A 27411-nucleotide genomic window follows, 5' to 3' on the forward strand; every position below is an offset into this window, starting at 1 on the left:
TGGTATCAGAAAATTAACTAGTTAAGATTGCAGTTCTCTTTATGATTTAAAGATGTGCAATCCCAGTCAGATTCTTAGCACACTTCTTTTGTAGGAATGGACAAGCTAATCCAACAATTTATATGATACTTCAAAGGAGATAGTATAACAAAAAATATATATATATCATGGAAAGGAAAAGTTTGGACAGCTCACACATTCTAGTTTCAAAACAATAAAACTACTATAATTGAAGTGCATGAAATTCACGTAAGGATAGACATCTCAAGATAATAGTGTAGCACATGAATAAAATGAAGGAAAAAATCACCTGATCATCTCAATTGATACAGAAAAGGCATTTGACAAAATCTAACACCCTTTCATCATAAAATACATGCACACACACACCATAAACACTCCATAAATTAGGGAGAGTAAAAGAAAGGGAATTTCCATAATGTGATAAAAACTATATATGACAAACCCACAGTGCACATCATACTCAGTAAATGCTTTTCCTTTAAGATTAGAAGCAAGACAATTATACCGACTACCACCACTTTTATACTTCTATTCAAAATAGCACATATCTAGCCAGAGCAATTAGACCAAATTTTTTTTTTTTTATCTGAATTGGAAAGGAAGAACTAAAACTATCTCTGCAGATGACATGATCACCAAAATAAAAAAAACATCTCTTGGAACTAATAAAATGAATTCAGCAAATTTGCAGGAATACAACTCAGTTACATTAGCTACAAAAATAAATATATATGCATACACTAATAATGAACAATACAAAAAGGAAATTAAAATTTTATTTACAATAGGATCAAAAGGAATAAAATATTTGGAAATAAATTTAACCAAGGAGGCGAAGACCTGCACCCTGAAAACTGCAAAAGTATTGAGATAACAATACTACCAAAAGCAATCTACAGATCCAGTACAGTCCTTACTAAAATATTAATGGCATTTTTGCAGAAATAGAAAAACCCATCCTAAATTCATATGGAATGTCAGTGGACCCTGACTAGCCAGAGTAGTCTTGAAAAAGATTGGGAGAGCAATCAAAGCAGTGGGTATAGGCATTAAGGACAGTCATGTAGACCGATGGAATAGAATAGAAATAAACCCTCCTATGGTCAGTTGATTTTCAGAAACAGTGTGAAGACCATTCAGTGGTGGAACTGAAAGTCTTTTCAACATACTATGCTGGAAAAACTGGATATCCACATCCAAAAGCATAAAGTTGTACCTTATGCCATATTTAAAAAATGAACTCAAAATGGATAAAAGACCTAAATGTAAGGGTTAAAACTATAAAACTGGGACGCCTGGGTGGCTCAGTTGGTTAAGCAGCTGCCTTCGGCACAGGTCATGATCCCAGCGTCCTGGGATCGAGTCCCACATCGGGCTCCTTGCTCAGCAGGGAGCCTGCTTCTCCCTCTGCCTCTGCCTGCCATTCTGTCTGCCTGTGCTCACTCTCTCCCCCTCTCTCTCTCTGATAAATAAATAAAATCTTTAAAAAAAAATTTTAAAAAAATAATATTAAAAAATAAAAAAAAATAAAACTATAAAACTTATAGAAGAAGATGGGGAATTGTAATGCCTCTGGATCTACTTCTTGGAATTGATACCAAAAGCATAAGACAATAAATGAGGAATTGGACTTCATCAAAATTAAAAACTTTGTGCATCAAAGAACAGTATTGATAGTGAAAAGGTAACCCATAAAATGGGGAGAAAATATTTGTAAATCATCTATTCAATAAGTGATTGATTTCCAGAATATATAAAGAATTTATACAACTCAACAACAGCAAAGAAATAAATAAGTTCACTAATGGTTAAAGCACTTGAATAGATGTATCTCCAAAGAAAATACACCCCCCCCAAAAAAAAAGACCACATGAAAAGCTGCTCAATATCATTGTCATTAGAGATATGCAAATCAAAACCACAGTGAGATGGTTCTCATCCATTTGGAATGGATTATTACCCAAAAAAGAGAAACAAAGAATTCTTGGGAAGCATGTAAGAAATTGGAACTCTCATGCCTTGCTGGTAGGAATGGGTGGTTCTTCAAAAAGTTAAATATAAAATTACCACATGATCCAGCAACTTCATTCCAAAGTAAATATCCAATTCAAAGCAAGGACTCAAGCAAATTCTAGTTTACCAATGTTTGTAGCAGCATTATTCACAGTAGCTAGAAGATGGAAACAACCTGAATGTTCCTCAGCAGATGAACAGATCAAGAAAATGTACATATATTTATTTGTATACATATACGTAGCAAATGGAATATTATTTGGCCATGAAAAGAAATGAAGTGTGATAAATTCTGTAACATGTTTGAGTTTACAGAACATTCTGAATGAAATAATCCAGACACCAAAGGATAAATATTGGTATGATTTAACTTAGGTATCTAGAATGGGCAGATTTATTGAGACAGACAGAAAGTAAAATAAAGATTATGGGGGCTAAGGAAGAAGGGAATCCAGGAGTTATTTTTTAATGGTTATTAATTTATGTTTTGGGGTAAGGAGTTTTGGAAATAAGTAGGGATTCCACAGCATAGTGAATGGAGTTACTGCCACTCAGTTATACACTTCACAATTGTTAAATGACAATAAGATGACTGTAACATGGTCTTTTACATAACTAAAACAAAGACTTTAAATGTTAAAATTTTTAATGCTTAAAGTCGAGTTTCATGTAGAAACTAAAGGAATTCAGTGTACTCTCTCTACAACCTTGGATCCTTGTTTGTGTATTTATAGGGTTAATCCCTCTGGGAAGTCAAGAATCTTCAGATAGTCTGGCAGCAGAGATTGTTACACCTGAAATCAGGTAAGGAGATCATGAAATTCAGTCGTGCTGCACAGTATTCCTGGAGGAAACTTATCCCTCTGCAGTATAAAGAGAATCCGTTTCTTACTCATTTTTATTAACGGTTTCAACATGAACTCAGTATTTAATGTCTGTGTTTGCACCTTTTCAGTTGGCTGAAGAGACTTGATTTTTCCGTTTCAGTAGGACAACATTTGACACATTCACAGCAAACTAATATATTCATGATTGGATATCCTTACGAGACATTTCGCTGTGAAACCACTTGGCTTAAAAACAACGGTTATGCGTAGCCAACGACCTGCGAAATTAGTCACTAAAATTTATTTCTTAATTACATGAAATGGTCTGGGAAAGATATAATAGAAATATCTCCCCATTTTTACTACTCTTGCCTCGATATTACTTTACATTCTTATTTAGTCATAGCATTTGTAAAATTCCATTTTTTCACTATATACCTGGTTTGATATGGAAGAATGAAGAATGAAGGGAGAGGCACCAAGTGTCCAGCAGAAAGAGGATGGTTAATCCTGAATATTGCTTTTACCTTCTTTGGGACTATTTGCCCCCTTTAAAAATTGACACTGGCCTTGACTCTTCATAGCATCTTTGAGGGGTATTAAATGAAATAAGAGTTGTGTAAGAGTTTTATGAAGTCTGAAAGTTCCCATAGGCATTTAGTTACTTGTTGAGGAAATGTCGACAAAATTTATTCTTGTTAACATTTATTTAAGGAGGAGAAACAAAAGGAGTACAATGCAGCACCAACACTGGAAGCCTCTTATATACATTTTACTTTTCTACCATCTGATGTGGTGCTTTATTATTGGGCCAATAATATTTGTAGAATGAATGAACATTTTTTTATTATGAATGCTTCCAAGTACATGGCTATACCAAAAAAATAAAAGTTTTGGAGTGCCTGGGTGGCTTAGTTGGTTAAGCATCTGACTCTTGATTTCAGCTCAGGACATGATCTCAGGGTCATGAGATCGAGCTTTGGTGCTGGGTGTAATCTGGTTAAGATTTTCTCCCTCTCTCCCTCCTCCCATTCCCCCACTCATGCATACACACTCATTCTCTCATCGATAAGTAAAGAAATAAAAATTTTAAAAACCAATTTTTTTTTAAAGATTTTATTTATTTATTTTTTATGGTGCCCCATAAAAACAATTTTTAAGGAAGCTTTCAGGTTATACCGTTGATTCAGAGGTGCTGAACCTGATGAAGAGAAAAATTATATTCAACAAATGAAATGGCTTTTTTGAGTATGACTCAATACAAATTCAAATATACTGTTTCCAGAAGAGCCATCAAGAAAATGAAATGGTGGGCGTCTGGGTGGCTCAGTGGGTTAAGCCACTGCCTTCGGCTCAGGTCATGATCTCAGGGTCCTAGGATCGAGTCCTGCATTGGGCTCTCTGCTCAACAGGGAGCCTGCTTCCATCTCTCTCTCTCTCTCTCTCTGCCTGCCTCTCCATCTACTTGTGATCTCTCTCTATCAAATAAATAAATAAAATCTTAAAAAAAAAAAAAGAAAACACTTTAAAAATTCAAAAAAAAGAAAGAAAATGAAATGGTAAAAGAGATGAAATATAGCACTGTATTAGTTGAAGGTGTACAACTTGATAAGATATGTCTGTATTGTGAAATGATCACTGCAATAAATTTAGCTAACATTCATCACCACACATAATTACAATTATATTTTCTTGTGGTGGTACAGCTTTTCCTTTGAGCAGTTCGGCAGATTATGGATATTGTCTACAAATATCCACAAAATTCCTTTCTAGAATTAATCCTAAGGAAATAACCAATAAAGCTGATTGTTATTGATATGTTAAAGTTCAGAATTGATAACAATCAAATTCTGAATAATTGGGCATTGATTAAATAAATAACAATTCATCTATATTGTTTAACGTGTCATTTAAAGTATTATATTACCATTGATGTGTAATATTTAATGATATGAAAAGATTGTGAATAAGTGTAAATAGCAGATGCAGCACTAATAATCCAGCCTGTTAGCAAGAATTCAGTTTACCATATTTATAGGAATGGGTGGAATCCATATCTTGAAGGAATTCTTCATTGAATATTATATCTTGCCACCAAGTGATTAGCAGTTCAAGAGCGTAGCATTAGAGACCATGTTTTTTTATGAGAACCAAGGAACAAATATATATAGATGCATTCATAGATTAAACATTTAAACCAAAAAGTAAATAAAATTTTGAAATGGCATTAATTACAAATCATAATATTTGAAGACATTGTTATCTTCGGATTATCCATTCTGAAAAGAACATACTAAAGACCTGAAATGTAAAATCTTAGCCAATTACAAGAGCTAAATTCTTTGCAGGGTTGTTTTTTGTTTTTTGGTTTTTTCTTTTCTGTTCTCTGTGTCAAATCTGTAATTGTGCATAGCTGGATTTTGATAATATGGTATTAATGTGCCATGCAACCAGTTTTTCTTTTGCTCATTCAGGGAGAAACTTATTCGTCTTCAGCATGAGAATAAGATGTTAAAAATCAACCAAGAGGGTTCAGACAATGAGAAAATCGCCTTATTGCAGAGTCTTCTGGATGATGCAAATCTCCGCAAGAATGAACTGGAGACAGAGAACAGGTAGGAGTGTGTGTAGATGGCAGCATTGAGGCACAGATTTTCTCTGTTTTTCTTGATGTTGATTCCCTTAAACACAGATTTTAATTGTATTTTGAATACGGATAATGTGTTATTCCATTTCGTGTTGAAAGGGATTAATCCATTTTCCTACTTATGAACAGACTTGTGGATAAGTATTCTGCCTCTTTACAGCAGCATTTCCCTGTTTATATCTTCACGCAGAATGATATCAGACCCCTCCCCTTTTTCCTTTCTATTTGCTGATTAAAAGTAGAGGATTAAAGAGTCTGATCATTAATTCAGTCTTCCACAACAACTTCAGTTCTATGTATTACTAGATTAATAAAGTTTACCCTGTTTTTATAAGCCAATATGTTGAAGGATCAGTTGATGTGAGGAAAAAAAGGATCCATCATAACTGAATTGACAAGAACTTTTTAAAAAATCTTATTTTTTGTGAGCCTTAAATGTCATTCATCTTATAAACAATTACGAGAGTTTAGAATCTGCAAATTAAACAAGAAAACCACTTTTCTGCTTGTACGTTTTCGGTGTATCAAATTATGCAGTCATTCAAAACTACTGTAAAGCAGTAGCTCACATTTTGTTGTGAAAGTCTTTTGTGTTCTTTACCTTTTTGGAAATGTTTCTTAGATACCGAACATATGGTGTCTTTTCCTTTCTGTAGTGCTGTGATGTGCTATAATTTTTGAGGGATTTGACATTTTTATTAATGGTTTCCTAGTTTGCCTGATAATACAGATTCTTTGTTTATTATGCCTAATTGATTTGGCACTTCCCAGGTGTGAGTCAGTCTTGTGAGTCCACATTGTTTTTACAATTTTGCATGTCCTGCCCTTCTTGGCACTTTAATTTTTAAAGCTGCTGAGGTAGAATCGGCAAACAGTATAAATACCAGGGTAATTATTAGAGCACGGTTAAGCATAAACAGAAGGAGAACAGTTTTATGTGAATTCTTAGAGCATAATGAATGAATACTTTTTAAAAATACTTAGAAAAAGTTTTTAAAAAGGAAGAAAAGGGAATTTCAGAAAGCAGCTCTCAGTCCCACAGTCCCATGGTGAGAGTACCCTCTGTTCAACACCAACATCCTTTGCCTCTAGGCTATATTTTAACCATCTTACAGGAAGACCTTCTCTGTACCCTGATTTTTTTCCAGTGAATCAGTACCCACAACTTCCTTTATAATGCTTTTCATTGTTTCTCACAGGCTTTATAGTTATTGGCCTTCTCTCATCAGAAACAAAACAACTACTTGTCATTTGAACAGCACTCATGTTGTAGGTGACGGAGTATCTCCCAAGTCCTGATGGCATTTACAGCTGTTTACAACTTAGTATTGTTTGTTCTCTCTCTCTTTTTTAAATCATTTTACCTTCTCTTACTTCTCCATCATGATCAGTGTACTCTCTAATCCCAATCCCTTCTTTCCCCCATCCCCACACCCACCTCCCTTCTGAAAACCATCAGTGTGTTCTTTATGGTTAAGAGTCTGTTTCTTGGTTTGACTTCTTTTTCTTTCCTTTGCTTTTTTGTTTTGTTTCTTAAATTCCACGTACGAATAAAATATAGTATTTATCTTTCTCTGGCTGACTTACATCACTTAACATTATACTCTCTAAGGTGACGAGGTGGCCGAGTGGTTAAGGCGATGGACTGCTATACTCTCTAGCTCTCTGATGTCATTACAAATGGCAAGACTTCATTCTTTTTTATAACTGGTATTCCATTGTATATGTACCTTTATCTGTTCACCTATCAGTGGGCATTTGGCTGCTTCCATAGTAGGGCTGTTGTAAATAATACTGCAGTAAACATCAGGCTGCATGTATCCTGTTGAATTAGCATTTTTGTATTTTGGGGTAAATATCCAGTAGTGCAGTTACTGGATCATAGGGTGGCTATATTTTTAACTTTCTGGAGGTTCTGAGGAACCTCCATGCTGTTTTCCTTGGTGGCTGCACCGCACTGCAACAGTGCGGGAGGGTTCCTTTCTCTCCATTGCTCATCAACACTTGTTTCCTGTGTCTTTAATTTTAGCCATTCTGACAGGTGTGGGGTGATACCTCATTGTAGTTTTGATCTGCATTTCCCTAATGATGAGTGATGTTGAGCATCTTGTCACGTATCTCTTGGCCATCTAGATGTCTTCTTTGGAGAAATGTCTGTTCATGGGGCACCTGGGTGGCTTGGTTGGTTAAGTGTCAGAGTTCGCTTGGGTTATGATCTCAGGGTCCTGAAACTGAGCCCCACATCAGGTTCCCTGCTGAGCAGGGAGTCTGCTTTTTTCCTCTCTCTCTCCCTTTTGCCCCTCCCCCTGCTCATGCTCACTTGCTCACTCTCTCAAATCAATAAATAAAATGTTAAAAAAAGAAATGTCTCTTTGTGTCTTTTGCCCTTTATTTAAATTGAATTTTTTGGGTTTTGGTTGTTGAGTTGTATATGTTTTCTGTATCTTCTGGATACTAACTTTTTTTTTTTTTTGAAGATTTTATTTATTTATTTGACAGAGAGAGAGAGAGAGATCACAAGTAGGCAGAGAGAGAGAGAGAGGGATAAGCAGGCTCCCTACTGAGCAGAGAGCCCAATGTGGGGCTGGATCCCAGGACCCTGAGATAATGACCCAAGCAGAAGGCAAAGGCTTAACCCACTGAGCCACCTAGGCGCCCCGAGGATACTAACTCTTTATCAAATATGTCCTTTGAAAATATCTTTTCCCATTCTATAGGTTATCTTTTAGTACTGTTGTTTGCTTGCTTTGCTGTGCAGAAACTTTTTATTTTGAGGTAGTCCCAGGAGTTTGTTTTTGTTTTTGTTTCCCTGCTTCACAAGACATATCTAGAAAAATGTTGCAATGGCTGAAGTCAGATTACTGCCTGCACTGTCTTTAAGGATTTTTATGGTTTTAGGTCTCACATTTAGGTCTTCCATCCATTTTGAGTTTATTTTTGTGTATGGTATATGTTTGGATGATCTGTCCATTGATGTAAGTGGGTGTTCCAGGCCCCTACTATTACTGTATTACTATAGATGAGTTCTTGTTGGTTATTAACTGTTTTATGTATTTGGTTCTCCCGTGTTGGGTGCATAAATTTTTTAAATTGTTATATCCTCTTATTGGATTGTCCCCTTATATAGTGTCCTTCTTTTTCTCTTGTTACTGTCTTTTTGTTGTTGTTTTTTAAAGAGCATTTATTTGAGGGGTGCCTGGGTAGCTTGGTCGATTAAGTGTGTGCCTTCAGCTCAGGTCATGATCCCAAGGCCCTGGAATGAGGCTCCCTACTCAACGGGATGCCTGCGTCTCCCTTTCCCTGCTTGTCCTCTCTCGCTTTCTCTCTCTCAAATAAAGATTTTACTTATTTGAGAGAGCAAGAGAGCATGAGTCAGGGTGAGGGGCAGGAGAAGCAGACTCCTCGCTGAGCAGGGAGCCCAGTGCGGGGCTCAAGCCCAGGACCCTGAGACCAAAACTTAAGCCAAAGGCAGATGCCCAAACAACTGAGCCACCCAGGTGCCCCTACAGTCTTCATTTTTAAGTCTACTTTGTCCATTATAAGTAATGCTACCCCAGCTTTCTTTTGACAGCTATTTGCATGATAAATCTTTCTCCATCCCCTTTCAATCCGCAAGTATCTTTGGGTCTCAAATGAGTCTCCTGTAAGCAGCATATAGATGGGTCTTGTTTTTCTATCTACTGTTAGCCTGTGTGTTTTAATTGTAGCATTTAGTCCATTTACATTCAGTGTCGTTATTGATAAATATGTATTGCTGGTTTTGTTACTTGTTTTGTGGTTGTTTCTATAGTTTTTCTGTGATCCTTTCTTCCCTTGCTCTATTTCATGATTTATTGGCTTTCTTTCATGATATATTTGGATTCCTTTCTCTTAATTCTTTGCATATCTATTATTGGTTTTTGATTTGTGGTTACTATTAGGTTTGTATATCATATCCTCTGCATATAGCAGTCAGTATATTAAGTTTAAACCCATTTTTTACTCCTCTGTCCCACTGCATGTTTTAGGAATGTGGTGTCATGTGTTATATCCTTTCATGAACCCCTTGACTGAATTTTACAGAAATACTTATTTTTACTACTTTTGTGTTTTTTACTTCTCATACTCCCTTATGGCCTTTCCTATCTACTCAAGAGTTCCCTTTCATATTTCTTGTAGGACTGGTTCAGTGGTCATGAATTCCTTTAGTTTCTGTCTGAGAAACTATCTGTCCTTCCATTCTGAATGATAGCCTTGTGGGATAGAATATTCTTGGCTACAGATTTTTCCCTTTGAGCATGTATAATATCATGCCACCCTTCTGTCCTGTGAGGTTTCTGCTGAGAAATCTGCCAATAGCTTTATGGGGTTTCTCTTGTATGTAACTGTTTTCTCTTGCTGCTTAAAAAAATTTTTTTAATCCCTATTGCCTGCCATTTTTATGTGTGTTGGTATGAACCTTTTTGGGTTGAACTTTTGGGGGCTCTCTATGCCTCCTGGATCTGGATATCTGCTACCCTCCCCAAATTTGGGAAGTTTTCAGCTATTTCTTCAAATAAATTTTCTGCCCTCTTACCTCTCTCTCCTTCTGAGATGCCTGTCATATAGATGTTAATACCTTTGATAGAGTCACTGGTTTCAGAAGGCTGTCCTGAATTTGCTTAATTTTCTTTACTCTCCTTGGCTTAGTTTGGTTACTTCCCATTGCTTTTTCAGGTCATTAATTTATTCCTCCACTTCATCTGGCCTGCTATTTATTCCATCAAGTGTATTTTTATTTATTTTTTTTTTTTAAAGATTTTATTTATTTATTTGTCATAGAGAGAGAAGCGAGAGCAAGCACAGGCAGACAGAGTGGCAGGCAGAGGCAGAGGGAGAAGCAGGCTCCCCGCCAAGCAAGGAGCCCGATGTGGGACTCGATCCCAGGACGCTGGGATCATGACCTGAGCCGAAGGCAGCCGCTTAACCAACTGAGCCACCCAGGCGTCCCTCAAGTGTATTTTTAATTTCATGTATTGTGTACTTCACCTTTGATTGGTTCCTTTTTAATGCTATTTCAAGGATCTCATTGATGTCCTCCATTCTTTTATCCAGTCCCGTGAGTATCTTTATGTTTCCTACCTTACATTCCATTAGGCATATTACATATATTTGTTTTGCTTTGGCCTCTTGTTGTGGTTTGGTCCTGTTCTTGGATTTGGCCCATATTTCTGTGTCTCCTCATTTTGTCTTTACTTTCTGTGTCTATTTCTGTTAGGAAAGTCAGCTACTTCTTTTGCTATTAATGATAACAGCCTAATGAAAAGGAGGTCCTGTAGTTCAGTGCTGCCTGTTCCCCAGGGCCTGGCAATTCAGGGTGCATCTCCTACGTGTGTGCTCTGCTGTTGAGTCTTGACCTCTTTTTCCTTCATTCCAGTTGTCTTTAGAGGCTTTCTTTGCGTATTGTGGACAATGTTTGGTCCCCAGCAGGGGTGAGGAGTGTTTTAACAAGGTGTGCAATGGTATGCTTATGAAATGAGATCTGACCCACAAATGAGACCAGAGGTCCCACAAAACACACAAGTTGGGAGATGGGAGATGTGATGTTGGCAGGGTTTGCACAAGTTTTCTGGATGGCGGGGGGGTGGGGGTTGTTGATGTGCTGCAGCCCTGGGCTTAAGGGGAGTGTGACTGGGAAGGGCGGAACCATGGAGCCGTGGTTGGTACAAATTAGGTAGGAGTGGTGACTATGTGTTTGCTGGGGGACAGGGAGAGGGAAATGGTGTCTGCCAGTTCCTTTATTCTTAGAAAGGTCTCTGCATGATCCCTATTTCTCCGGGCCACATTCAGAGATGGGCAAATCACTCCCTCTAGTCCGCCCACGGTATTTGAAAGTGCTGGTTCTGTGCTAGATCTACACTGCCCTTGGTCATGCTGTGTCTTTAAGGGCTGGGGCACTGCTTCCTGTTGCAGTCAGGGCTCTACCAGAGCCGAGCTCACCAGTTTTTTAAATTGCAGGCTTTAAGTCTTGCTGGCTTTAAGAACTCAGGAAATTCAGCCTCTCTTACTTTGAAAGTCAAATATTACAGAGATCCATCCTTCCTATTCAGGGCTCCCTGGTGAAAGTATGTTTTGCTCCCAAACCATGACTTTGCCCTTCCTACCTTCTTCAGTGGGACCTCTCCTGTACCTTTAGCTGTGAAGTTTGTTCTGCCAGTTTTCAAGTTGTTTCCTGGGTTATTTACACTCCTGTGGTGGTATCTAGTTGCAGCTAGCTATTATTACATGTGGGATATGGCAAGCTTAGGATCCTCCTACTCTGCCATCTTCCCAGCAGACCTTTTGCTTGAATTACAGTACAGATTGATAACTTGCCTTTGTAGTATGACCATCTGTAACCTAGAACAACAATAATAATAGCAGCTAATGTTTATTAAGGTTTTGTTTGTTCCAAATACTGTGCTATTCATTTTAAGTATGTGGTCTTATGTTTACTAAAGTTTTACAGGTGAGGGAATTTGGGCTCAGACCCAGGCTACCTAAATTCAAAGCCTCTATGTAATCCATACCTTTTTTTTGTTTTTGTTTCTAAGATTTTTATTTTTAAACCATCTCTACACTGAGCATGGAGCTTGAACTAAATCCGAGAGTAAGAGCTGCATGCTCCACCAACTGAGCCAGCCAAGCACCCCATCCATACCCTCTTTCTTTTCAGTTTCTCTTTTGCCATGTTTGCGTATCATTTTTTTCTATCTTCCCCTCATGGAATGCTTTTTCCCTTAAGTGAATTACCCTAAGTTTGTTCTTAATGGAGTTTAATAAGAATTTACAGGACCTTGTCTCTAACTTAACCTCTTACTAGTTCCACTGAATCTTTTAACTTAAATTCAATTTGTTCACCATCAATATATTGTCTATCAGAAGGAAAGGGTTGTCGTAAACCTCCACAATCCTTTCCAATTAGTTTTCCCAGTAAGTTGGCTTTTTTAAAATCTGTAATACTTGCTGACCCTCACAATACACTTCTTTGTCAAAGTATACGTGATCTTGTTCCCTTCCCACTGAGAGTTTATTATGATCCTAAACTCACCCTCTTCCTATACCTCCTGACAATTATATGTAAGTAGACTTTACTTAAGATGTGAACTAACTAAATCTCTGAAGGGGGAGAAAATAGTTAGAGGCAGTTCACATTTATAGAGTGCCTATTATGTACAGGTACTGTGCTGAACACTCTGTATATTATCTTACTCTTCTAAACAACACCATGAAGTGGTGCTCATTTATTTTTTTTTTTTTTGAAGTTGCATTTTTTGAAAAAAGATGAACTCGTATTTTTTTTTTCACTTGTATTTGTATATCTTCATCCCTCTGTGTATACTTCACACTTCAACAGTTCTATTGCTGTGATTGTCTCTTCCCTCTCACTAGACATTTGAGTTTTCAAGTACTTTTTTTAAGATTTTATTTATTTATTTGTCAGGGATAAATAGAGAGCCAGCGAGCACAGGCAGACAGAGAGGCAGGTAGAGGCGGAGGGAGAAGCAGGCTCCCTGCCGAGCAAGGAGCCCGATGTGGGACTCGATCCCAGGACACTGGGATCATGACCCGAGCCGAAGGCAGCTGCTTAGCCAACTGAGCCACCCAGGCGTCCCTTGAGTTTTCAAGTACTTAAAAGGAACATCTTGATACGGATTTAGTATACATTATGTTAATTACCACAGTATTTTTTTATTAAATAATTTCAAAAATGGCTAAGATGGATGGTTGAAATACTCTAATAGTTTGAAATATATTTTTTGTATTACTTTCTGAAAAGATGGAGCAAAGTTACAGTGTCGCTAGTAATGTATTTACGTATCTCCCCACGTTGAGTATGGATTTTTAGGTAATTCCTTCAGCATTTAAAAAGCACCCAAATTTTCTGTCCTTTGATTTGAAAAACATCAGTTATTATTATAGATTTAATTGAATTTGTACTGTGATTTTCACTAGTTACAGAACTTGGAACATTTATGGTAAGAATTACTCACAGTTTACTTAGTTAAAAAAGTAATTGCTTATTGAATTTTCTGTTTAGATAATAAAAATTCATTGCCCTGTTTTGTCCTTAATTTGAGGTAGTTCTGCCATCCTACCATTTCACTAATGTGTTTCCTCCTAAAATCACCAGTCCTCCCTTAAATGGCCAATCCAGTAGGAGCATTCAAGACTTTATCTTACCTCATGTCTATTGTATTCATTGTCATCGTACATTTTCCCCTTCCTTCAACTTTTTTTGAATTTCAGTTAGCACAACTCTCTTATGTTTCTCCTAATTCTCTTAAGGTTGAAGCTCCTCTTTCTACCCTGTGATTGGTGACCTGCCATGGACATATTTGTTCTCTTTTCCATTCTTCTTCACAATCTTTCTAGTTAGTATTATTTTTGCTTATGGCTCAGTTAACTCCAAATGGCTCTCACATCTATATTTTCAACACAGATTTCTCATTGTGCTTCAGACACAGAGGTCTAGCTGTCTGACAGATATCTCTAGGCTCTGCATTTTCAACAAATACAAAATAAGTTTATCTTTCCTTCTCAACCTGTTTCTCCTGAATTCCCTTCATTAAATGTTTTTCAGTAATTCAAACCAAAATCCTTAGTGTTTTTATTCCATGTATTCTTTTGCCCTTTAGATAGATTTCATCCTTGTTACCTCCTCTTTCAGGCATACTTGGTAATAACTGTGGTAGCCTCCTCCTGCTCTTCATGCCTTCACTTTGACCTTTTTAATAACATCTTCCTCTCGCCTACCAATGTGCTCTGTCTAAAATGTTATCGAAGTTGAACCCTTCTTGCAGTCCTTTAGAGTGATTGCCCAAGATTAGGGAACCAAGTCAGTCATAATTGACTTAGAATTTCTGAGCTCCAGAATCAACATTGTTTTAAAGGCTGGGTGGGTTATTCCATTTCAGCCAGATTTTTTTTTTTTTTTAAGATTTTTATTTATTTACTTGATAGAGAGAGATCACAAGTAGGCAGAGAGGCAGGCAGAGAGAGAGGGGGAAGCAGGCTCCCAGCTGAGCAGAGAGCCCGATGTGGGGCTCTATCCCAGGACCCTGAGATCATGACCTGAGCTGAAGGCAGAGGCTTAAACCACTAAGCCACCCAGGCACCCCTCAGCCAGATTTTAAGATAAGTTCTAAATACTTTTGCATTCGTGCAAGGTTGTACCCAACCTTTCCTCTTCTCTGGTTTCATCTGTAGCCATTCTTTCCCTCATAATTTAGTCTTTAGACATGCTGCTCTTAAAGAATGTTATTTATTTACTTATTTATTATTTATTTTTAATTTTAAGTAGGCTCCATGCCCAACATGGAGCTTGAACTCACAACCCTGAAATAAAGAGTCGCATGCTTTACTGACTGAGCCAGCTAGGCGTCCCCTTTTTTAAAGAATTTTTTTTTTTTAAGTAGGCTCTAGACATGCCATTCTTAAAGTCACAATAACCTCTCATTTTCTGTGTGATTAGGACATGGTGAATTCTCTGTTTTAAATCTGCTTTCCACTCTTAATCACTTAAGTATTTTATTTCTTGTTCTAGTCTCAGTTCAGTCGAGCCTAACTCCTCCACATGATTAGAGAAAGTTCTTTCTGCTTCAAGCAGTCATTATTCCCTTTTGGTACCTCTGTGTGCTATGTGGAAGTATTTATCTTGTATTAGTATTTATCTTGTATTCATTTTGCTTCCCTACTGAATTCCTTCACTATGGGGATCTTTTAGCACAGTGCTGAGCATAGTGCCTGACACATAGTTTCAATAAATGTATTCACATGAACTTCAGATAATTAGGTGTATATAAGCACATTGGGGCAACAAAATATGTCCACTAAACTACCATATTTGAAATCATCATAGAAATTTCAAGTAAAACAAGAAAATAACCAAAACAGTGAGCTGCACTACTATCTTAACATGAGGGTTTGTTTTGTTAATTATACTGCCTTTCTAACCAATATGATAACCTAGGGAGAAGATAAAAGTAAGTCTGAACTTGGAAAATTAATATACAGTTGATTTCTAGGTTGGTGAATCAAAGACTTCTGGAAGTACAGTCACAAGTTGAAGAATTGCAAAAATCTTTACAGGATCAAGGCTCAAAAGCAGAAGATGTAAGTTTTAATATGTATGAACCAATAGTTTCACAGTGTTAAGAAAAGCTATAAGTTCTGTTTTTTATTTGATTGTCTCTATCAGAATAATTTACAATTATATTGGTTATAGAAAAGAAGCAATATTTTCCTTTTACTAACATTCCTTAATGAAAGGACCAGACAGTACTTCATTGTACTGATTGGAATCACTCTGCTGGAAATTGGAAGTTTAGTTGTAGTTATTAGCCTAAGGAATTGACTGAGGCATTGTGGAGTTTTATTTGTTTTAGGAAGTGGGAAAACTAGGATTTTTTTCTTTAAGTTTTTATTTATTCATTTAAGTTCCTTACTCCCATTGTGGGGCTCACACTCACGATCCTGAGATCAAGAGTCTCATGCTCTTCTGACTGAGCCAGCTAGGCGCCCTGAGGCTTTGTGTTATAAATGTGTTCATCTCAGTATTCAGAGTTCAGGGCTTTTTCCCTCTGGCCAATAACAACAACAGTGCTGTTAGAAATTTGGCATGTTCAAGTAGAAATTTTTTATGTATAATTGATGTTTTCAAAAATAATGCTATCCTTAGAAATAACCATCCCTGAATTTCTGAGTCCCTCTTGCTACCCCAGCCCAGCCCCACACAAATAGAAGTTCACAGACCTTCTTTTACTTTAATATTCCCTTATACTCTGCATATCTGTCATAGCCTTACCTGCTTGACTGTCACGGTCACATTAGAATATAGTAAATGTGTTGTGCCAGAACTAGATGGACTTTAATCTTCTCAGCTGTCTGAATTACCACAATGCTTATGTAGCACATAGTAGTCAGTCTCCAATGAAAGTGCAAATAAATTTTGCAATTCCTTTCCTTTTAATAAGCAGTATACGGTAGAACCGCAACTATAGAGTGTTCAAAATTAGTGTAAGGGGGGGGACCTTAATTTTAGTGACCAATCTTTGCTTCAGAGAGTTGGTTCTTTTATTATTGCTAGTGTAATTTGCTGTAAACTCTAGTCTTTGAGTATAAACCTTTACATAGTTGTATAAACCTCTACATAGTTGCTTTTTGGAGAATCGTCAAAACTATAGGTATATCATTTCTATCCAGTCTTAGTAATGTAAGAGGGTATGAAAACGAAAGAAACCAATGAAGGGTGTTAAACCAGCATATTAGTTAAAACCTGTGAATATTAGATCTAAATAGCTCATCATTGATCTAATTTTATGAGTTTCATAAACCTATACCTATCTTCTATTTGGTAGTATGTTCTTTCTAAGATCTCTGGTTTTGGTTTATCCTTTCATTAATGTGTGGGTAGTCCTTCTTAGACCCCAAATTCCTAGTTCCTAAAATTATCACCAACATCTAAACTACTTTATTCCCTTATTAAAATTGAACTAGTTTGAAATGTTACGGTTTACTTTTTAAAAGTGTTTTTCTAATCCAGAATGGTAAGCAAGAAAGAGATGAAGCAAAACCAACATTAGTGTATTAAAATACATAGAAGGCCAAGATTGTCTTCGAGATGAAATCACTTGGTCTCTAAAAGTTTGAGGAGACTTTTTCTTGATTTGTTATAGGAGAAAGGGGAAGGGCATGTGGTACATGGGAAATAAGAGTGGCAGGACATCAGTGTCCACCCTACCTTAGTATTAAAGAGATAGCTGCCATATGTGCTTGATTCTCTTACTTGTGTTAGAACATTCAGAGGAGTTTGTTCTGTAAACAATAATTTTGCCTAGGTATCCCTGTGGTAATCAAATCTGATTAACTATGTTCTGTGCCATTACTTAAAGAGAACATACTTCAGAAGTGAGATGCCAGCCATGAAAGTACTATTTGCCTAAGTTAGTCCATTTATTTGACTGCCCAGATGCTAGAGAGGTGTTACTCTATCTTCTTAGATAATCCCTTAGAGTTCTTTTATATATATAGAAAAGATTCAGATAGGAGCTTTCCTTATTGTGATATGATCCAAATCCAGCAAATGTTTGATGTTTTCATCTTCTCTTCCACTAACCTATAGTGTCACATCTCAGGAATATCAGGTAGTATGTAGAACAACTGGCCAAATGGAACTGGTCCCCTCTGAAGAACAGCGTAATTTCTGCCCATTTCTGTTACCAAAAGCATAGTCCTTTCATGTGACCTTAAGCCAGTAGGATGGTTTACACATTTTTATTATTTTTATGTCATTTATTTTTAGCATGGAAGCAGAAAAGCATTGTTAAATCCAGTCATATGAATAATATGAGCTAGCCACAGTGTATAAAACTCAAGAGAACAAGACAGGATGAGGAGACCATAGAAGAAAGAAAAATGTACATTTTTCCAAAAAAATGCATAATTTTGCTTATGTTCATGAATTACTAAATCGTTCCTTCTCTTGGCTGCTGTGTTTGCTTCATACTAATATGTCCTCTCTGTTTCTTGGCATGGTTTCTGCTCAAAAGGCTATTGTAAGTATGGCTTCCTATTCATTTCTATATATTGAGCAAATTTTTTTATTTATATACATTCTCTAACATCATGGTTGATGGTATTGAGATTTTTTAATTATGGGAATTCTGTGCAAATGAATATCTTATTTTCCTTACAAGTTTATGTCCTTTACACTTAAGATATTTAAAGGATATTGAAAACAAGTCAAGCCAAAAAGACCTCTGCTCTTATTTGTTCCCCCATCCCACTCCTGCTCTGCCTCCTTGTTATAATTAGTACATTTTTATAAATTATTTTGGAGTTTCCTATTGCAGTCTGGCCTCCTCCTGCCACCTCCTTTAATAGTAGCAATCTTCAGTGGAGAGGTGGTGGAGTATAGGAAGCATGGGAGTAAAGACCATGCACAAACTTTGGAGTCTGGCAGGCCTGGGTTTGTTTTGGGGTATATTGGTTTTTTTTGTTTCTTTTCTTTTGTTTTTTCCAGACTTGGGATTTTAATTTTGGGTCTGCCACTTAAAAGCTACTGAATGTCTCCCCAGTCTCACCTTCCTCACCTGTCAGATGGGCTGATATGGCTCACAGTGGTGAGATGAACATGAGACTGCAGTGCCTACTGTGTTAACCATTCATGAGAATGATTATTGTGTATTATCCCAGTTAAAACTAATTTTGCTAGCTAGCGCCCAGTCAGAACCTAAATGCAAAATTACAGTTAAGGTACTTAAAAGTATTTTCATTTTACCATCTGTACAAAAGAATGAAAAAGTTATCAAAGTGATAACTGAAAATTAACAGTTATTGCCTTTCTTTTTTATTTGGTGTAGTTTACATACTGAACAAAGAAGTAAATTTGATATATTCCAGAGCTGTGTTAAAGTCGACCTGAATAAACAATTATAGTAATCATTTTTAAATAAGGTGACTGAAAATCAGAAAACTCACTGTGGAGGTTTTTCCCCCATCACTGCTGCTATTGACTGATTGAACAATTTGTTTTCTAAGCCTACATTAATTGGGTTTGACTGAATTTTTCTCAAGATGGAATGTTTCATAGAACTCATTAGTAATATGTACCTTAACAAGTTTTAAGTTTAGTTACAAAACCTAGTGGTCCTTTATAGAATGCCTTTTTTTTTTTTTAAAGGCCAATTCTCATCTGTTTTTTGGGTGACTGTGTGTGTGTGTGTGTGTGTGTGTGTGTGTGTGTGTGTGTGTGTTTTGGGAGAGAAAGTTCACACATGTGACGTAGGGGGAGAGGAAGAATTTTAAGTTCAGTCTTATAATCCTGAGATCATGACCTGAGCCAAAATTAAGAGTCAGGTACTTAACCGACTGAGCCACCCAAGCATGCCAGGAGACTTTTTTTTTTAAGATTTTTTTCATTCATTTACTTGATAGATCACAAGCAAGCACAGAGGCAGGTGTGCGGGGTGAGGTTGTGGGGGCGGGGAGCAGGCCCCCTGCTGAGCAGAAAGCCCAATGCAGGGCTCCATCCAGGGACCCCAAAATCACAACTGGAGCCGAAGGCAGAGGGTCAATCCACTGAGCCACCCAGGCGCCCCACCCCAGGAGACTTTATTTTTGTTATTTTTTTAAGATTTTATTTATTTTAGAGAGAGAGTCCTCAAGCAGACTCCCTGCTGAGCAAGGAGCCCAAATCAAGATTCAGATGCTTAAGTGACTAAGCCAGGCACCCCACCAGGAGAGTTTTTTTTTAATCTCCAGCCAAAGCTTCATTCTTAAGTAAATTAAATTCTGTGCATACAGCGTCCTTCACATTCCTATACAATCACATAAATTTCTTATGTGCGTATTCAGAAATCTCTGAGTAAGTCAGTATTTTGGGCAGTTGATCCCAGTCTCTACCATGATGCAAGGAGAATAATATAGTTGATAAAAAGTATGTTGGGGGGTGCCTGGGTGGCTCAGTGGGTTAAAGCCTCTGCCTTTGGCTCAGGTCATGATCCCAGGTTTCTGGGATCGAGCCCCACATTGGGCTCTCTGCTCAGCAGGGAGCCTGCTTCCTCTACTCTCGCTCTGCCTGCCTCTCTGCCTACCTGTGATCTATGTCTGTCAAATAAATAAAAATCTTTAAAAAAAAAAAATAAATAAAAAGTATGTTAGGGAAAAGATGTATTATTATTAGAATTCTACCTGCCTATTGGGTCCAAGAATATTAGGTCTGTGTATATGTGGCCTTTTTATTACTTTCTTTTTTTTTTTTTTTTTTTTGACAGAGAGAGATATAGTGAGAAACAGCACAAGTAGGGGGAGCAGCACGCTCTCCATTGAGCAAGGAGCCTGACGTGGGGCTTGATCCTGGTCATGACCTGAGCCTAACGCAGATGCTTATTCATGTGCGCCACCCAGGCACCCCTTTCCAGTTCTTGACTGTAGAGACTTCAGATATGCAGTTTCTAGGTATTTTATACTGATTGCTATCACTCATGGTCTGCTCTCTCTCCAGTCAAAGAGAAATACGGCACCTGGATGGCTCAGTTGGTTAAATGGCTGCCTTCAGCTCAGGTCATGATCCCAAGGTCTTGGGATGAGCCCAGCATCAGGCTCTATGCTCAGCAGGGAGTCTGCTTCTCCCTCTGCCTGCTGCTCCCCCTGCTTGTGTTTTCTTTCTCTCTCTCTCTGACAAGTGAATAAATAAAATCTTAAAAAGAGAGAGAGAAAATGAGAGAAATAGACTTAAGTACATTGTCTATTTTGAGCTCTTTGACCAGAGAACTTAACTGAGAACTTATTCAGGGTCAGTTACTACTGTACTCTTTATTTAAAAAAAATAATTTTGTTAGTTAAACTGTTAAATAAATTTATTTTATTTTCCATTTTCAGTCAGTTCTTCTAAAAAAGAAGCTTGAAGAACATCTGTAAGTATAAAAGCTGTTGAGTCTCATTCTCCTATCCTCCAGTGAAATAGAAGTATTTTGTTAGGTGGTTACAGAGTATCTAGGCAATGGCCACGAAGATACAGGAAATTATAAGACTTCTTTATTGTCTAAAGGGTCATCTCCACCCAGTGTCCTTAAGTCAAAATAAGTACTGCTTTAGAACTGTTTTCTCCTAAGACTCCAGAGTTTTATGTGTTTGTGGTAGTATTTATAACTAGGAGTTTGAGACACTATAGATCAGGAAGCAGGAACCTTTTTATGTAAAGGGCCAGCTAGCAGTTACCCTAGGCTCTGTAAACCATGGTCTGTGTCACAGTCATGTGGCTTCATAGTTTAAAAGCAGCCATAGACTATAGATTAATGTTGTGACTGTTCTGTAAAACTTTATACAAGAACAGGCAACTGGTTGAATTTGGCCCAGAGACTGTAGTTTGCCAGCTCTAGAGTATAGGCAGCTGAATCTCCTTTTTAAGTGAAGTTTTAAAGTACTACAGAGCTTATCAGTAGTAGATTTTCAGACATTTCCTTGAGTTAGAAATATATTTGAAAGTGACTTTTTAACCTAAAAAATGAAATAAATTTTAAAAATATTACATTTGTTTTCTCAGGAAGAAGAAATCTTTATCCATCTTTATCTTTAGCTGAGGTTGACATCGTTAGGAATATTTTGTGAATTTCCTCACACCCAGTAACAATTTAAATCCTATCAGTTTTTAGCAACACTCTCCTAACGAACATTGAATATATGGTGGCCATGAATTGCTAGCCTGTTGGGGGTATTAACAGTGTTCCACTATGGTAAACCAGCCATCCTCGGTATCACAGAGATAATTTTGACTTCTTCTACTATGATTGGAAAAAAATTTCTGTAATCTGGCAGTTTGTCTCATGCTATCTTTTTGGGGTGGGGGGTAATATGGCAAAAGTGAGATAATCCCAGGAACTGACACTTGCTGGCAAGTATAACAAGGGGCTGATTCCTAATGCACTAATAGAAGAAAAAATGTTGCCTTCTAGCCATTGTGGGGTTGCCTAGAGTTAGAATTCAGTCCTGAATTCTGTCCTTTTTTCTTAACCATTTCTCTGTTGTTTAAAAAAAAGGAATACCTGTTGTTTCATACAACAGTCCATTGTTCATACAACAGAACCATTGTTCTGTGTTCATTTACATGGTAAATATCTTCATCAAAAAGAATTTATTATTGAGAATGAAGCCTGTTAGTCTCCAGTGGCTTCCATAACAAATTACCACAAACTGGGTGGCTAAAAAGAAAGCAGAAATTTATCTTTTTCCAATTCTTGACACTACAAGTCTAAAATCAGGGAAGTCAGCAAAATGGGTTCCTTCTGTAGGTTCTGAGGGAGTCTTCAGGCTGACTGCTAGCAATCCTTGCTGTTCCCTGGCTTATAGACACATCACTCTAGTCTCTTATCTCCCCATCTTCACATGGCATCCTCCTCTCCGTACGTTTTGTCTTCACATGGCCTTCATATAGGGACACCAGTCATTGGACTTAAGGCCCACCTTGATCCAGCACAACCTCATCTTTACTAATTATATCTGCAAAGACAGTGTTTTCACATTCCTGGGTATTGGGGGTTAGGACTTCACCATATCTTTTTTGGGAGTTATAATTCAATCCACAAGAGGGTCCATAGACATTTCAAAAGGTCATTCTCATGCAAATTTAAAACTATAGTGAAGATGCTGTATTTTACATACACCAAATTGGGTAAAATTAAAAATCAGACATACTGAGTATTGCCGAAGATGTTCCGCAAGGTAAATCTATTGCCTAAGATGTTCAGCAGTGTATTCTCCACTGAGTTTCTATCAGTTTGCTTAGCAAACTGAACATGCACATATGCTGTGACCCATGAGTTCCATTCTCGACATAAACCCTAGATTCCCAGAAATGCTTTTAACCATGTGTCAGGAGACGTGTAGAAGAAAGTATAAAAGAATATTGTTTGCAATAACAAAAGTAGAACCAATACAAATAGCACCAGTTTGTAAAACAATAGCTACGTTCAGACAACAGAACATAATGCCGCAGTCAGCTGTGTAACTCAAAACTAACACCTCAACATACATGAATCTCAAGAGCATGGTGTTAAGTAAAAGATGGACGTCACAGGACAGTACATACAGTATAATGTATAAAGTGAAACTTTGGCAAAATTCACCAGTATATTGGTTAGGAATTCACACGAAGGCTCATCAGGAAAGTCATGAAAAAGATTAAACTTCTGAGTTTGGGTTCCCTAAGTTTCTGGGTTAATTTCTGTTTCATGACCTGTTTACTGAGCTGAAAGTTAATTACTGTTTTAACTGCTGTATATACTCATTTTATATCTAGATACATATAGATATACTCAAAAAATTTGTTGAAAAATAAACTTATTAGAGTATTACTCATAGAAAAGACCAGAAATAGACTTTAAAAAGTGCTCTGTTTTCTTCTGTTTTTTTCTATATTTTCCAATTTATGCAGCCTTTTTTCCTCTACTATTACAAAGTGTTAAACTAAATAGAGAATTACACATATTATATCTAATAGAAAGAAACTTTCTGTTCATTATTTACTTTTGGATTGGAATATAACTTACATAAAGTACACAAATTCTAAGTTCCTGAGTTTGATTAATGTTTTTTTACATTCAGAGATACCCCAGATCAACATAGAATACTTCCGGTAAACTCCCCAAAATTCTTCATTCTCCCTTCTAATTGACTGATTCCATCCCCAAACTAGCCATTGTGCTGCTCTCTTAACCACCTTTCATTGATTTTTGACACATTCTGAACTTCCTGTAAAGGGAATCCTACAGTATTACCCTTTTGTATTTGACTTCCTATGTTCAAAATTCTGTGATACCTGTCCATGTGGGTGCATGTATCATTAATTTTTTTTTATTGGGGGATAGTGTTCTATTTTTATTTTTAACACCATTTTACAATAAGAATTTTGCACTGTAAAACCTCTGTAAAGTTTTAAATTAATTTTTATAATATCCTCTTCCTAGAAAAAAAATCATTAAGTTCTCTGTGTCCTCTTATGCCTATTTATGTAAAAGAAATTATAACTATTTCAGAGTCTGAAAATTTTGTCTCTATTTTTTAACCTATTTTAAAAATATATATTCATGTTGGATTAGGCTTTTTTATCCTCTTTTGTTTCATAGCAGTTGTGTGATATGCAAGTGTATTCCAAGAATAAAGAACTTAGATCTTTCATTTCAAGTGAGAAAAAAAACAAAAGCAGTAGTAGTAGGTGACAATGTGTTACATATTTTGTTACAGGGAGAAGCTTCATGAAGCCAATAATGAATTGCAGAAGAAGAGAGCCATTATTGAAGATCTTGAACCACGATTTAATAACAGCTGTGAGTTTTCCCTAATTAGCATAGTTGTTTTTAATTAAAGTATAGTTAACATATTATATTACTAATTACCACAGTTTTATTTTTTTTTTTAAGATTTTATTTATTGAGAGAGTGAAAGTGCATGTGCAGGGGGGAAGGGCAGAGGAAGAGAGAATCCCAAGCTGATGCCACACTGGGCTCGATCTCACAACCCTGAGATCATGACCTAAGCCGAAACCAAGAGTTGGATACTTAACCAACTGAACCACCCAGATACCCAGTGATGAGTTTATAAATTGTTCCTTTCAGAAACAGGTCCTATTATATATTCTAGCAATTAGAGAATTTATCTTATTTACAGAATGAGTATATAATCATCTTTATAATGCTTCTAATTCTAGTTTTGAGTTTTTTCTTAACTATAGATGGTAATGAATATTTTATGTAATTATCTATTTCCATAGTATAGTTGCATGAAAGTCAGATGTTTTACTGCTTTTGATATTTATACCTGTAAGTAGTCTGACTTTATTCATGCTTTTAGTAAAGGACACAGACCTTCCCCCAAACACAGACCTTTTCTAACTGTTGTGAAATATATATCACATAAAAATGACCATTTTAGGGGCACCTGGGTGGCTCAGTTGGTTGATGATCTGACTTCAGCTTGGGGTCCTGGGATCAGGCCTATACGTGGCTCCTTGCTCAGTGGGGAGTCTGCTTGTCCCTTTTCCTCTCCCTGCGGGCTCCTCTCTCCCTGTCCGTGCTCTGTCACTCTCTCTCTGTCAAATAAATAAATAAAATCATCTTTTTAAATGACCATTTTAACCATCTTTTAAGTATATAATTCAGTGGCATTTAGTACACTCACATTGTTGTGCAACCGCTATCCATTTCCAGAACTTTTTCATCATTCCAAACTGAAATTCTGTGCCCATTGAACAGTAACCTCCCATTTTCCCCTGTCCTGCCAGCCCCTGGGAGCCACTGTTCTACTTTCCTTCTCTGAGAACTGTTCTAAGTAAACTCACCTAAGTAGATTCATACATTTGTCCTTTCATGTCTGGCCTACTTCACCTAGCAGAATGCCTTTCATTTTCATTTATATTGTCTCCATGTTGACACGTGTATCAGAATTGAAGCTGAGTAATACTTAGTTATAATATTGACCACATTTTGTTTATAAACTCATCCATTGATGGATACTTGATTTCATTGGTGGATACTTTTTAACTTACGCATTTCTAAACTGAAGTTTTTATTTACAAGAAAAGCTTTTTGTTAAAAAAAGCTATTTTATAAAAACAGTTGCTTTATTTAAAAAAAAGTTGTTTTATAGAAACAAAAATTATGAATTTTTAAAATAGAATTATATATAGGATGGGGCTCCTAGGTGGCTCAGTTGGTTAAGCAACTGCCTTTAGCTCAGGTCATGATCCTTGAGTCCCAGGATTGAGTCCCACATCGGGCTCCCAGCTCAGCAGGGAGTTTGCTTCTCTCTTTGACTCTCCTCCTTCTCATGCTCTCTCTCTTAGTCTCTCTCTCTCAAAAAAATAAAACCTTTTAAAAAAATTATATGTAGGAATAGACCAAACAGTCTCTCAAAGCTACTACTTATTTGAAATATTTTTCAGGTTGTTACAATCTAAAAAAATTTTTTTTTTCTTTTTTCACTCTCTTATCTACAGCCTTAAAAATTGAAGAATTACAAGAAGCTTTACGGAAGAAAGAAGAGGAAATGAAGCAAATGGAGGAACGGTATAAAAAATACTTAGAGAAAGCCAAAAGTGTGAGTGTCTGTAATGCATTTATCTTGGGGGCCCAAATTGGGGGTGGAAGGAGCAGTGATTTATCAAAGACATTTGGAGACACCTGTGGAAATGCGGATTTGGATTGAACAGTGATGACTTACAGAATTATTGGTTTTCTTACAGAGATGTTGGTATTGTGATTGTGTAAGAGAATGTCCTTAGTCTAAGAAGATGCATGTCGAAGTACTTAGGGGGTTACATGTTCCCAGGTCTGCAGATTGCTTTACAGTATTACAGTATGCTCCCAAACAAGCCTCTGTGTGTGTGTGTGTGTGTGTGTGTGTGTGTAGGTGTAGAGAAAATGTGGCAGTGCAGCAGTTGCTGAATTGGGGTTAAAGGAAATGGGTTTCTGTTTCCCTCTTTCAGTTTTCTATAGGTTTGATCAATTTTTATAGTAAAAGTATTGAGCCAAAAAGCAAAAAGACCTTTCCCAGAAGACTGCTAGTTGGCCAACTAGAATTGATTGCATAACATGCCCATGGCCTAAACCAAGCTGCTGGCAGAGGAGGCAGTAGAGTCACAGTGACAGGCTTTTTAACCCTCAGGACCCATTCCTCTAAGTATCGGGCTGCTCAGAGGCAGAGGTTAGCTGAGCCATACAATAAGATTTTTTCTCTGGGGGCACTTGGGTGCCTCAGTCAGTTAAGCCTCTGCCTTTGGCTCAGGTAATGTCCCAGAGTCCTAAGATCAAGCCCCATGTTGGGCTCCCTGCTCAGTTGGGAGTCTGCTTCTCCCTACAACCCTCTCTCTTCTTGTGTTTTCTTACTCTCTCTCTCAAATAAATAAATAAAATCTTTTAAAAAACTTTTTTCGGGACACCTGGGTGGCTCAGTTGGTTAAGCAGCTGCCTTCCGCTCAGATCATGATCCCAGTGTCCTGGGATCAAGTCCCACATCAGGCTCCTTGCTCCACAGGGAGCCTGCTTCTCCCTCTGACTCTGCCGGCCACTCTGTCTGCCTGTGCTCCCTCTTGCTCTCTCTGACAAATAAATAAATAAAATCTTTTTTAATAAATAAATAAATAAATAAAATTTTTTCTTTGTTTCTTTTTGCAGGTTATCCGTACTCTAGACCCTAAGCAGAATCAAGGAGCAGCACCAGAAATACAGGCTCTTAAAAATCAGCTTCAGGAAAGAGACCGACTCTTCCATTCTTTAGAGGTAGTTTGCTGTACTATACTATATGATAAGATATTTGATGTTTTTTGTTGTTGTTGTTGTTTTTTAAGATATTATTTATGGGGCGCCTGGGTGGCTTAGTCGTTAAGCATCTGCCTTCGGCTCAGGT

The 27411-nt window shown here is 37.1% G+C and overlaps 1 protein-coding gene across 4 annotated transcripts in view; it reads left to right on the forward strand.

The window, feature by feature from the left end:
• The window catches only part of HOOK3 (hook microtubule tethering protein 3), a 109359-nt gene that overhangs the window by 69336 nt on the left and 12612 nt on the right, over window positions 1-27411 (forward strand). For all 4 annotated transcript variants that reach the window (XM_059384360.1, XM_059384362.1, XM_059384363.1 and 1 more), the window contains exons 14-20: window positions 2772-2841; window positions 5339-5479; window positions 15537-15624; window positions 20893-20927; window positions 24253-24335; window positions 26003-26103; window positions 27180-27284. In XM_059384360.1, coding sequence (XP_059240343.1) covers window positions 2772-2841; window positions 5339-5479; window positions 15537-15624; window positions 20893-20927; window positions 24253-24335; window positions 26003-26103; window positions 27180-27284 — 623 coding nt within the window. The remainder of the gene's footprint in view (window positions 1-2771; window positions 2842-5338; window positions 5480-15536; window positions 15625-20892; window positions 20928-24252; window positions 24336-26002; window positions 26104-27179; window positions 27285-27411) is intronic.

This window comes from Mustela nigripes, chromosome 18 (assembly GCF_022355385.1).
Source record: "Mustela nigripes isolate SB6536 chromosome 18, MUSNIG.SB6536, whole genome shotgun sequence".
In the NCBI taxonomy this organism is placed as follows: Eukaryota; Metazoa; Chordata; class Mammalia; order Carnivora; family Mustelidae; genus Mustela; species Mustela nigripes.